We start from the raw sequence: 14,510 nt of genomic DNA, 5'->3' as shown, positions 1-14,510 counted from the left end.
GTGATAGTTAAATCCCAGGTACAGATGCCATCACCCAGGGAAAGTGAGTGGAGGGAACCAAATCCTAGACAGTATTGATATTTTAACAGGAAGGTGGAAGAAGATAAAGAAGCCTCTGAGAAGCCAGAGAAAAGAGGTGGCAGCCAAGGCAAGAGAAAGCTTCCAGAAAGAATAAATGGCCAGTTTATTCAGATGAGAGCAGAAAAAATGCCCACAGGATTTGACAGTCATGTTCTGGGAGACATCATCAGGAGAGGGCAGAATGTAGAAGCCAGACCACACATGAGTTTAGGAATAAATGGGCAGTATATTCTTCCTAGAATTTTGGCTATAACTTGCTCCCCTGAGTCTGAGAGAAAGAGGGCGGGGGATGGTGGGGGAAGGAGAGTGCGAGCCTATGGGAGAGCACTACATGGAGAAGGATGTAGGGCTAATGAGTATTTGGTTTCCAACATGAGAAAGAATTCATAATATTTAAATTCTGAAGACAAGGAGCTAATGCAAGAGTTAAAAGTACACAAAGGATTCACTGATCCCAAATCAGGAAATTTGAGAATCCTTATTACGCATAAGAAATCTTATCTTTGCAATCTGAAAAGTGGTGAAGATGTTAACCACGTCACTACACCTTTCTTTTCATTCTTTCAAATAATAACCCTGGTCACATGGCGTGGGAGAAAGAAGGAAGCTCATAAATGCTTTTTCCCCAGCCAACTTGACATTCCCCCACCTGCTTTTAGCTCGGGGAGCAGCCTATGACTGGGTGTTTGCCTGGAGAAGTGGCCCCCAGGGTGTGGCCTGGGCCCAGCAGCAGGAACAGCAGCATCACCTGGGAACTTACTCATGCAGCTTTCAGGCCCCAACCTAGATGTACTTAATCAAAACCTCTGGCTGCAGTGTCAGCAATCTATGGTTTAACAAGCCACCAGGCGATTCTGATGTGCACTAATGTTTGGGAACCCGTGAAAGAGGGTATGTGATTCATGGAAGAGAAGCACCACCTGAGAGATGACTGGCAGAAGCTGCTGGGCATGTGGAACGGGAACAATCCTGTCGTGTCCTGTCATTTCTGTGGGGAGTAGAGGCATACAATGGGGGGGGTGGGAGTGTCACTGCAACATTTAGCTTTTAATTGGTCAGAGGATAACACACCCTTTAGACGAAAGGAAGCATTGGCTTAAACAAAAATTGCATAATTGAAACTGCTGATAATTATTGGCCCATTTCAAGTTATATATACCCACAGAATTTTAAATCTGGGAGGGACTTTGGGATACTTTTAGGGTAGTACTGTTTCTTACAAACTGAAAAACCAGTAAGTGACACATCCATACCTGCTATCCCAAGATGAATTTTGAGAGTCTCTCCACCTTTTCTATCTTCTTCCAGAGATTCAGATTCACCAGCAATTGGTATAGACGTTGATGTAGAAGGAGGCCTGTAAATAAACATTTCTAAGGGTCAGAACTTGATTTCTGGTGGATCTGAAAGTTCGAAATATTGTTAAGAGATTGGTTGCGTAGTTACTACACAGCCTTAGTAAGGTGCCAGGTGATGTTGCCTCCTTGAGGATGAAAGTGACAAAAATCAACAAATAATGTATGAACATCCTCAAAACCTGAATAAAATTCACTGGGGAAAAATGGGTTTTTACACAACAAAAAAAGTGAGACCAGAAAGGGCACTGCGTTGGGAAAAGAGAGGAGGTATGTTCTCAGCAGTGTTGGTGTAGGGCGCTTTGTCAGCTCTACTCTCAGGCCAGGCAGGGATGTTTCTGTGAGACGGAGGTGGTGGCACAAGCCCCTTGGCAGCTGAGGCTGGAGGGGATACCTCATGCCTCCGGCTCCGGTGCCTAAGATCTCTTGTTGGCTCCATTAACTTAAATTATCCATGATTTTATCTTCTTCCTTCTTCCCTGTAAACAGTCCATCTGCCCCAGGGAGAGTCTATAAAGAGCCCCAGTTGTTTAGATTTGATATTTTGGGCTGGATTCTCTGGGAGTAGATGATGGATAGATTTTCACTGGCTCATTCAAGGCTCCCATCTCCACGTAGAAGGTGTGAAGCAGGGAGGGGCAAGATTGAGTTCTAAGAACTTCTTTTTTTTTTTTTTAAGAGGACATCCTTAATCTTTTGAGTTGGTTACTGAGAGGAAAATCACATCTTCCTAGAGACTATCCCTTGGTCACCTGAAATAAAACAGGAAGGCGATTGAAGGGGGATCATGAAGTTGATCCATTATGTGGCAATTCTTAAAATCTTACTGTATTAGTTCAATTCAGGCTAGTCAGGTCCTTGGGAATATAGACATTTAAGACGGCCATTAAACCTATTTAATTGATAGATTATTCCTATCCCAGGGTCTCCTAAATTTCAAAACTACATCTCCTACTGGAATATGCAGGATATTTATCCTGCAAGTTTTTGTCCAACTAAACTCATACTCTTTCCCCAAATCTGTTTTCTTCCTATATTCCTCTTCTCTGTGAATGCCATTATAATCCAAAAGTCACCAAAACTAGAATCCTAGATACTGCCTCTGTCTCCACACAAAAACTATTAGAACAAATAAGTGAATTCAAAGGTAGCAGGATACAAGATTAATATACAGAAATCAGTTGTATTTCTTTACACTAACAATGAAATACAGGAAAGAGAAAGTGAAGAAAAATCCCGTTTAAAACTGGCTAAAAAGAAAAACAATAAAAACAACCCTAGGAATAAATTTAACCAAAGAGGTGAACGACTTACATGCTGAAAACTATAAACACTGATAAAGGAAACTGAAGATGATTCAAAGAAATGGAAAGACATCCCATGCCCCTGGATTGGAAGAATATTGTTAAGATGGCCATGCTACCCAAGGCAATCTACAGATTTAAAGCAAGCCCTATCAAAATACCCATGACATTTTCTTTCTTTTTTTAAATGGATTTTTTAAAAAGTTAATTAATTTTTTTGAATTTTATTTTATTTATTTTATACAGTAGGTTCTTATTAGTTATCTATTTTATACATATTAGTGTATATATGTCAATCCCAATTTCCCATTTCATCCCACCACCACCCACCCTGCTTTCCCCACTTGGTGTCCATATGTCTGTTCTCTACATCTGTGTCTCTATTTCTGCCTTGCAAACCAGTTCATCTGTGACATTTTTCTAGATTCCACATATATGCGTTAATATATATTTGTTTTTCTCTTTCTGACTTACTTCACTCTGTATGACAGTCTCTAGGTCCATCCATGTCTCTACAAATGACCCAATTTCGTTCCTTTTTATGGCTGAATAATATTCCACTGTATATATGTACCACATCTTCTTTATCCATTTGTCTGTCGATGGGCATTTAGTTTGCTTCCATGACCTGGCTATTGCAAATAGTGCTGCAATGAACATTGGGGTGCATGTGTCTTTTTGAATTATGAGTTTCTCTGGGTATATGCCCAGTAGTGGGATTGCTGGGTCATATGGCAGTTCTATTTTTAGTTTTTTAAGGAACCTCCATACTGTTCTCCATAGTGGCTGTATCAATTTATATTCCCACCAACAGTGCAAGAGGGTTCCCTTTTCTGCATTGGGTCTTCATTGCTGTGCACAGGCTTTCTGTAGTTGTGGTTAGCAGGGGCTACTCTTTGTTGCGGTGTGCAGGCTTCTCATTGCAGTGGCTTCTCTTGTTGCAGAGCATGGGCTCTAGGTGTGTGGGCTTCAGTAGTTGTGGCACGGGCTCAGCAGTTGTGGCTCGCAGGCTCTAGAGCACAGGCTCAGTGGCTGTGCTGCATGGGCTTAGTTGCTCTGCAGCATGTGGGATATTCCTGGACCAGGGTTAGAACCTATGTCCCCTGCATTGGAAAGCAGATTCTTAACCACTGCACCACCAGGGAAGTCCCACCCATGACATTTTCCACAGAACCAGAACAAATGCTCCTAAAATTTATATGGAACCACAAAGACCCAGAATTGCCAAAGTGATACTGTGAAAAAAGAACAAAGGTGGAGGCATAACCCTTCCAGACTTCAGACTATACTGCAAAGCTACAGTAATCAAAACAGTGTGGTACTGGCACAAAAACAGATATACAGATTAAATGGAACAGAATGGAGAGCCCAGAAATAAACCCACATACTTATAGTCAATTAACCTATGACAAAGGAGACAACAACATATGATGGAAAAAAGGCAGTCCCTTCAACAAGTGGTGTTGGGAAAGCTGGACAGCTACATGTAATCAATGAAATTAGAATACTGCCTCACACCATACACAAAAATAAACTCAAAATGGTTTAAAGACCTAAATATAAGACATGATGCCATAAAACTCCTAGAAGAGAACATAGGCAAAACATTCTCTGACTTAATAAGCACCCCAAAGTTCATAGCAGCACTATACAATAGCCAAGACATGGGAACAACCCAAGTGCCCATCAACAGATGACTGGCTTAAGAAGACGTGGTGTACATATACATATACATATACATATATATATATATATAAAATGGAAAATTACTCAGCCATAAAAATGAAATACTGCCATATGCAGCAACATGGATGAACTTGGAGAATATTACACTTAGTGAAGTAAGTCAGACAAAGACTAACATTATATCATTTAAATGTGGAGTCAAAAAAATAATATAATGAATCTATATACAAAACAGAAAGAGACTCACAGACATAGAAAACAAATTTATGGTTATCAAAGGGGAAAGGGAGGGATAAATTAGGAGTATGGGATTAACAGACACAAACTACTATACATTAAATAGATAAGCATCAAGAATTTATTGTATAGCACAGGGAATTATATACAATATCTAATAATAACCTATAATGGAAAATAATATGAAAAAATATACATAACTGAAGCACTCTGCTGTATACCTGAAACTAACACAATATTGTAAATCAATTATACTTCGATAAAAAAAAAAAGGAGTTCCCTGGTGGCCTAGTGGTTAGGATTTCACGCTTTCACTGCCATGGCCCTGCAAGCCACATGGCATGGACCACCAAAAAAAAAAAAAAAAAGTCACCAAAACTAGAATTCTAGATATTGCCTCTGTCTCCTTCCTATTCACTTTTCTTCATATCCAATCAATTTCCACACCCCGCAGATTCTCTCTTAACATTTTTTTTTTTTTTTTTTTTTGTGGTACGCAGGCCTCTCACTGTTGTGGCCTCTCCCGTTGCGGAGCACAGGCTCAGCGGCCATGGCTCATGGGCCCAGCCACTCCACGGCATGTGGGATCATCCCGGACCAGGGCACGAACCCGTGTCCCCTGCATCGGCAGGCAGACTCTCAACCACTGTGCCACCAGCGAAGCCCTCTCTCTTAATATTTTTCCTATTCATGATCTCTTCTCTGCCTCCACCAATTAATTGAGTTTGGCCTTTGTACCTGCATGAGTGCAAGCGTCTCCCAGGTAGTCTGCCTACCTCTATTCCATGCTACCCTTACTGTGGTCTTTGTGAATGTGCATATGAACATATTACTGTCTGATTTAAAACACTTCAATAGTAGGGGACCTTAAAGATGGCAGAGGAGTAAGACATGGAGATCACCTTCCTCCCCACAAATACATCAGAAATACATCTACATGTGGAACAACTCCTACAGAACACCTACTGAAGGCTGAAGACCTCAGACCTCCCCAAAGGCAAGAAACTCCCCACGTACTGGGTAGGGCAAAAGAAAAAAGAAAAAACAGAGACAAAAGAATAGGGACGGGTCCTGCACCAGTGGGAAGGAGCTGTGAAGGAAGAAAAGTTTCCACACACTAGGAAGCCCCTTCGTGGGTGGAGACTGCGGGTGGCAGAGGGGGAAAGCTTCAGCGCCACGGAGGAGAGCGCAGCAACAGGGCTGCGGAGGGCAAAGCGGAGAGATTCCCGCACAGAGGACCGGTGCCGACCAGCACTCACCAGCCTGAGAGGCTTGTCTGCTCACCTGCTGGGACGGGAGGGGGCTGGGAGCTGAGGCTTGGGCTTTGGAGGTCAGATCCCGGGAGAGGACTGGGGTTGGCTGCGTGAACACAGCCTGAAGGGGGCTAGTGCACCAGAGCTAGCCGGGAGGGAGTCTGGGAAAAAGTCTGGACCTGCAGAAGAGGCAAGAGGCCATTGTTTCAGGGTGCACGAGGAGAGGGGATTCCTTCCCTGTCTGCCCACAGAAGGCAGAGCACTGCCTAAATGAGCTTCAGAGACGGGCGTAAGCCACGGCTATCAGCTCGGACACCAGAGACAAGCATGAAATGCTAATGCTGCTGCTGCAGCCACCAAGATGCCTGTGTGCAAGCGCAGGTCACTATCCACCCCCACCCCGCCCCCAGAAGCCTGTGCAACACGCCACTGCCAGGAACCTGTGATCCAGGGACAAGTTCCCTGGGAGAACACAAGGCGCACCTCAGGCTGCTGAAACATCATACCCGCCTCTGCCTCCACAAGCTCGCCCCGCATTCCAATTATAACTACCATAAGTCTCCCTCCCCCCAGCATGAGTGAGCCAGAGCCCCCTAATCAGCTGCTCCTTTGACCCCATCCTGTCTGGGCTGGAACAGATGCCCGAGGGCGGCCTACACACAGAGGTGGGGCCAAAACCAAAGCTGAACCCCAGGAGCTGTGTGAACAAAGAAGAGAAGGGGAAATCTCCCCCAGCAGCCTCAGGAGCAGCGGATTAAATCCCCACAATCAACGTGATGCAACCTGCATCAAACCTTAATAGACAACGAACCATCCCAAAATTGAGGCAGTGGACTTTGGGAGCAACTGTAGACTTGGGGTCTGCTGTCTGCGACTGATTTTTATGTTTATCTTACTAGAGTTTTCAGTGTTTGTTATCATTGGTGGATTTGTTTATTGGTTTGGTTGCTCTTTCTTTTTTTTCATTATTATTATTTTAAAAATACTTTTATTTTAATAATTTTCTTTTCTTTCTTTTTTTCTCCCTTTCTTCTGAGCCGTGTGGCTGACAGGGTCTTGGTGTTCCGCCTTGGTGTCAGGCCTGAGCCTCTGAGGTGGGAGAGCCGAGTTCAGGATATTGGATCACCAGAGACCTCCCAGCCCCATGTAATATCAATCAGTGAGAGCTCTCCCAAAGATCTCTGTCTCAATGCTAAGACCCAGCTCCACCCAATGACCGGCAAGTTCCAGTGCTGGATGTCCCATGCAAATCAACTAGCAAGACAGGAACACAACCCCACCCATTCCGGCAAGTTCCAGTGCTGGATGTCCCATGCAAATCAACTAGCAAGACAGGAACACAACCCCACCCATTAGCAGAGAGGCTGCCTAAAATCATACTAAGTTCACAGACATCAGAAAACACACCACCAGACGTGGCCCTGCCTACCAGAAAGACAAGATACAGACCCACCTACCAGAATACAGGCACCAGTCCCCTCCACCAGGAAGCTTACACAACTCACTGAATCAGCCTCACCCACTGGGGGCAGAGACCAAAAACAAAAGGAACTACGAACCTGCAGCCTGCGAAAAGGAAACCCCAAACACAGTAAGGTAAAGAAAATGAGAAGACAGAAAAACACACAGCAGATGAAGGAGCAAGATAAAAACCCACCAGATCAAACAAATGAAGAGGAAATAGGCAGTCTACCTGGAAAAGAATTCAGAGTAATGATAGTAAAGATGATCCAAAATCTTGGAAATAGAATAAACACCAGAAACGTTTAACAAGGACCTAGAAGAACTAAAGAGCAAACAAACAGTGATGAACCACGCAATAAATGAAATTAAAAATTCACTAGAAGGAATCAATAGCAGAATAACTGAGACAGCAGAACGGAAAAGTGACCTGGAAGATAAAATAGTGGAAATAACTACCGCACAGCAGAATAAAGAAAAAAGAATGAAAAGAACTGAGGACAGTCTCAGAGACCACTGGGACAAATTAAATGCTCCAACATTTGATTTATAGGCGTCCCAGAAGAACAAGAGAAAAGGAAAGGGTCTGAGAAACTATTTGAAGAGATTATAGTTGAAAATTTTCCTAACACAGGAAAGGAAATAGTCAATCAAGTCCAGGAAGTGCAGAGAGTTCCATACAGGATAACTGCAAGGAGAAACATGCCAAGACATATAATAATTAAACTATCAAAAATTAAATACAAAGAAAAAATATTAAAAGCAGCAAGGGAAAAGCAACAAATAACATACAAGGGAATCCCCATAAGGTTAACAGCTGATCTTTCAGCAGAAACTCTGCAAGCCAGAAGGGAGTGGCAGGACACATTTAAAGTGATGAAAGGGCACTATGAGGAACAGTATGGAGGTTCCTTAGAAATCTAACAATAAAACTACCATACGACCCAGCAATCCCACTACTGGGCATATACTCTGAGAAAATCATAATTCAAAAGGAGTCATGACCCACAATGTTCACTGCAGCTCTATTTATAACAGTCAGGACACGGAAGCAACCTAAGTGTCCATCGACAGATGAATGGATAAATCAGATCTGGCACATATATACAATGGAATATTACTCAGCCATAAAAAGAAACGAAATTGAGTTATTTGTAGTGAGGTGGATGGACCTAGAGACTGTCATAGAGAGTGAAGTAAGTCAGAAAGAGAAAAACAAATACCGAAGGCTAACACATATATATGGAATCTAAAAAAAAAAAAAGTGTTCTGAAGAACCTAGGGGCAGGACAGGAATAAAGACACAGACTTAGAGAATGGACCTGAGGATACGGGGAAGGGGAAAGGTAAGCTGGGACGAAGTGAGAGAGTGGCATGGACATATATACACTACCAAATGTAAAACAGATGGCTAGTGGGAAGCAGCTGCATAGCACAAGGAGATCAGCTCGGTTCTTTGTGTCCACCTAGAGGGGTAGAATAGGGAGAGTGGGAGGGAGACATATAAGTGAGGGGATATGGGGATATATGTATATGTACAGCTGATTCACTTTGTTATATAGCAGAAACTAACACACCATTGTAAAGCAATTACACTTCAATAAAGATGTTAAAAAAATAAAGTGATGAAACCAAGATTACCCAGCAAGGATCTCATTCAGATTCAACAGAAAAATTAAAACCTTTACAGACAAGCAAAAGTTAAGAGAATTCAGCACCACCAAACCAGCTTTACAACAAATGCTAAAGGAACTTCTCTAGGCAGGAAACAGAAGAGAAGGAAAAGACCTACAATAACAAACCCAAAACAATTAAGAAATGGATATAGGAAGATACATATTGATAACTACCTTAACTGTAAATGGATTAAATGCTCCAACCAAAAGACACAGCCTGGTGGAATGGATACAAAAACAAGACCAATATATATGCTGTCTAAAAGAGTCCCACTTCAGACCTAGGGACACATACAGACTGAAAGTGAGGGGATGGAAAAAGATATTCTATGCAAATAGAAATCAAAAGAAAGCTGGAGTAGCAATTTTCATATCAGACAAAATAGACTTTAAATAAAGACTATTACAAGAGACAAAGAAGGACACTACATAATGATCAAGGGATCAATCCAAGAAGAAGATATAACAATTGTAAATATTTATGCACCCAACATAGGAGCACCTCAATACAGAAGGCAAATGCTAACAGTCATAAAAGGGGAAATCGACAGTAACACAATCATAGAAGGGGACTTTAACACCTCACTATCATCAATGGACAGAACATCAAAATGAAAATAAATAAGGAAACACAAGCTTTAAATGACACATTAAACAAGATGGACTTCATTGATATTTATAGGACATTACATCCAAAGACAACAGAATACACTTTCTTCTCAAGTGCTCATGAACGTTCTCCAGGATAGATCAAATCCTGAGTCACAAATCAAACCTCAGTAAATTTAAGTAAACTGAAATCATATCAAGTAACTTTTCCAACCACAGCACTATGAGACTAGACACTAGATATCAATTACAAGAAAAAAAAATGTAAAAAATTACAAACACATGGAGGCTAAATAACATGCTACTAAATAACCAAGAAATTACTGAAGAAATCAAAGAGGAAACCAAAAAATACCTAAAAAAAAATGACAATGGAGACACGACAACCCAAAACCTATGGGATGCAGCAATAGCAGTCCTAAGAGGGAAATTTAGAGCAAAACAATCCTACTTCAAGAAACAACAAAAATCTCAAATAAACAACCTAACCTTACACCTAAAGAAATTAGAGAAAGAAGAACAAGAAAACTCCAATGTTAGCAGAAGGAAGGAAATCATAAAGATCAGATGAGAAATAAATGAAAAAGATATGAAGGAAACAATAGCAAACATCAATAAAACTGAAAGATTGTTCTTTGAGAAGATAGACAAAAATAATAAACCATTAGCCAGACTCATCAAGAAAAAACGGGAGAAGACTCAAATCAATAGAACTAGAAATGGAAAAGGAGAAGTAACAACTGAGACTGCAGAAATACAAAGGATCATGAGAGATTACTACAAGCGACTATATGCCAATAAAATGGACAACCTGGAAGAAATGGACAAATTCTTAGAAAAGTCCAACCTTCCGAGACTGAACCAGGAAGAAACAGAAAAAATTAAAAGACCAATCACAAGCACTGAAATTGAAACTGTGATTAAAAATCTTCCAAGAAACAAAAGCCCAGGACCAGATGGCTTCACAGGCAAATTCTATCAAACACTTAGAGAAGAGCTAACACCTTTCCTTCTCAAACTCTTCCAAAATACAGCAGAGGGAGGAACAGTCCCAAACTCATTCTATGAGACCACAATCACCCTGATACCCAAACGAGACAAAGATGTCACAAAAAAAAGAAAATTCCAGGCCAATATCACTGATGAACACAGATGCAAAAATCCTCAACAAAATACTAGCAAACGGAATCCAACAGCACATTAAAAGGATCATACCCCATAATCAAGTGGGGTTTATCCTAGGAATGCAAGGATTCTTCAATATATGCAAAGCAATCAATACACCATATTAACAAACTGAAGGATAAAAAACATATGATAATCTCAATTGATTCAGGAAAAGCTTTTGACAAAATTCAACACTCATTTATGATAAAAACTCTCCAGAAAGTAGGCATAGAGGGAACCTACCTCAACATAATAAAGGCCATATATGACAAACCCACAGCCAACATTGTTCTCAATGGTGAAAAACTGAAACCATTTCATCTAAGATCAGGAACAAGACAAGGCTGCCTACTCTCACCACTATTATTCAACATGGTTTTGGAAGTTTTGGCCATAGCAATCAGAGAAGAAAAAGGAATAAAAGGAATCCAAATCAGAGAATAAGAAGTAAAACTGTCCCTGTTTGCAGATGACATAATACTATACATAGAGAATGCTGAAGATGATACCAGAAAACTACTAAAGCTAATCAATGAATTTGGTAAAGTAGCAGGATACAAAATTAATGCACAGAAATCTCTTGCATTCCTATACATGAATGATGAAAAATCTGAAAGAGAAATTAAGGAAACACTCCCATTTACCATTGCAACAAAAAGAATAAAATACCTAGGAATAAACCTACCTAAGGAGACAAAAGACCTGCATGTAGAAAACTATAAGATACTGATGAAAGAAATTAAAGATGATACAAACAGATGGAGAGATATACCATGTTCTTGGACTGGAAGAATAAACATTGTGAAAAACACTATACTACCCAAAGCAATCTAAAGATTCAATGCAATCCCTATCAAACTACCAATGGCATTTTTCGCGAACTAGAACAAAAACGTGCACAATTTGTATGGAAATACTAAGGACCCCAAATAGCCAAAGCAATCCTGAGAAAGAAAAACGGAGCTGGAGGAATCAGGTTCCCTGATTTCAGACTATACTACAAAGCTACAGTAATCAAGACAGTATGGTACTGGCACAAAAACAGAAATATAGATCAGTGGAACAGAATAGAAAGCCCAGAGATAAACTCATGCACATATGGTCACCTTATCTTTGATAAAGGAGGCAAGAATACACAATGGAGAAAAGACAACCTCTTCAGTACGTGGTAATGGGAAAACTGGACAGCTAAATGTAAAAGAATGAAATTAGAACACTCCCTAACACCATACACAAAAATAAGCTGAAAATGGATGAAAGACCTAAATGTAAGGTCAGACACTATAAAACTCTTAGAGGAAAACATAGGCAGAACACTCTATGACATAAATCACAGCAAGATCCTTTTTGACCCACCTCCTAGAGAAATGGAAATAAAAACAAAAATAAACAACTGGGACCTAATACAACCTAAAAGCTTTTGCACAGCAAAGGAAAACATAAACAAGATGAAAAGACAACCCTCAGAATGGGAGAAAGTATTTGTAAATGAAGTAACTGATAAAGTATTAATCTCCATAATAGACAAGCAGCTTATCCAGCCCAATATCAAAAAAACAAACAACCCAATCCAAAAATGGGCAGAAGACCTAAATAGACATTCCTCCAAAGAAGATATACAGATTGCCAACAAACACATGAAAGGATGCTCAACATCACTGACCGTTAGAGAAATGCTAATGAAAACCACAATGAGGTATCAACTCACATCAGTCAGAATGGCCATCATCAAAAAATCTACAAACAGTAAATGCTGTAGAGGGTGTGGAGGAAAGGGAACCCTACTGCACTGTTGGTGGGAATGTAAATTGATACAGCCACTATGGAGAAAAGTAGGGAGGTTCCTTAAAAAACTAAAAATACAACTACCATATGACCCAGCAATCCCACTAATGGGCATATACCCTGAGAAAACCATAATTCAAAGAGAGACATGTACCACAATGTTCACTGCAGCACTATTTACAATAGCCAGGACATGGGAGCAACCTAAGTGTCCATCAACAGATGAATGGATAAAGAAGATGTGGCACATATATACAATGGAATATTACTCAGCCATAAAGAGAAATGAAATTGAACTATTTGTAGTGAGGTGGATGGACCTAGAGTCTGTCATACAGAGTGAAGAAAGAAAGAGAAAAACAAATACCGTATGCTAACACATATATATGGAATCTTAAAAAAAAAAAAAAAAAGGTTCTGATGAACCTAGGGGCAGGACAGGAATAAAGACGCAGACTTAGAGAATGGACCTGAGGACACAGGGATGGGGAAGGGTAAGCTGGGACGAAGTGAGAGAGTGGAATGGACATATATACACTACCACATGTAAAATAGATAGCTAGTGGGAAGCAGCCGCATAGCACAGGGAGATCAGCTCGGTGCTTTGTGACTACCTAGAGGGGAGGGATAGGGAGGGTGGGAGGGAAACACAAGAGGTAGGGGATATGGGGATATATATATGTATACATATAGCTGATTTACTTTGTTATATAGCAGAAACTAACACAACATTGTAAAGAAATTATGCTCCAATAAAGATGTCAAAAAACAAACAAACAAAAAAATGCTTCAATAGCTTCCTATGGGATAAAGCTCAAAGTCCTCAGAATGGCAATACAAGGCCCTTTTCAGTCTGGCCTAGACTTACCTCTTCAATTACCAAAATGCATATTTTTAAACAATGTCAAACAGCTTGGTGAAAAACCTCCTGCATTCAATATTCTATAAGAAATACTAACATGTAAAGGAAATACACTTACAAAGAATGGAGTCTGTAGTCTCAGTCACTAATCACTGATGGCGATGCATTCCTGCCTGTCTAAATTCTTATTTTTACTTTTTTGGCCATGCCGCATGGCTTGTGGGATCTTAGTTCTGTGACCGGGGATTGAAGCCGGGGCCACAGTAGTGAAAGCACCCAGTTCTAACCACTGGACGGCCAGGGAACCACCCTACTTATCTTTCTAATGCCACTACCTTTTGTTTTTCCTTTCACAGCTGGCCTGATTACAGTGTCTCCAACCATCTACCTCTTAGACCTGTTTTCCAGCCCTTCAGAACTCCCCCCGTGTGGCCTCTTCCCTTTCTCCCTCTCCATCAGTCTCCCTCTGGCTTCGCTCTTTCCTGTCCAGTCTGACTTCACAGCCATATCACTTTGAGCAATACCTTCAGTTTGGAGCTACTCATTCCGCAGTCTCAAAAAATCTGAAGAACCCCAACCCTTGATAATTTCAGCCATCTGTACAAACTGATCTAACACTGGGGCAACTAAGCATTATGGAGAAAATTCATTAACCACAGGGACTGATATTAAGGCAAATTTAGGATCTAAAATTTTAGCAAATTTACAATTTGAAATCTCCTAACATCTATTAGGAAATATCTCCTAACAGCTATTAGGAGAAATCTCCTAATCTCCTAACAGCTATTAGGAGAAATCTCCTAACAGCTACTAGGAGAATTTCAAATTGTTGAATAAATAATCACTGAGTGCCTATCACGTGCCACTTTTTTATTCTATTATCCATTTTGTTCTGAAAATGTTTTCATATCTCTTATCAGAAATTGTTTAATGTAGTTCAATTTCAGAATGAAAGGGATGGGATTATTTTAATTTCATGTAAAGTTAAGAGTATGTGAAAAATGACCTCCTAAAATGACACTACTACCTACTTG

General features: G+C 40.5%; 1 protein-coding gene across 1 annotated transcript in view; it reads right to left on the bottom strand.

Annotated features, from left to right (window-relative positions):
* Window positions 1-14,510, bottom strand: part of EEIG2 (EEIG family member 2) — a 104,176-nt gene that overhangs the window by 9,914 nt on the left and 79,752 nt on the right. The window contains exon 6 of the mRNA XM_030868876.2: window positions 1,335-1,438. Coding sequence (XP_030724736.1) covers window positions 1,335-1,438 — 104 coding nt within the window. The remainder of the gene's footprint in view (window positions 1-1,334; window positions 1,439-14,510) is intronic.

Source organism: Globicephala melas, chromosome 1, assembly GCF_963455315.2.
Source record: "Globicephala melas chromosome 1, mGloMel1.2, whole genome shotgun sequence".
In the NCBI taxonomy this organism is placed as follows: Eukaryota; Metazoa; Chordata; class Mammalia; order Artiodactyla; family Delphinidae; genus Globicephala; species Globicephala melas.
This window is presented reverse-complemented; position numbering and strand designations above follow the sequence as displayed.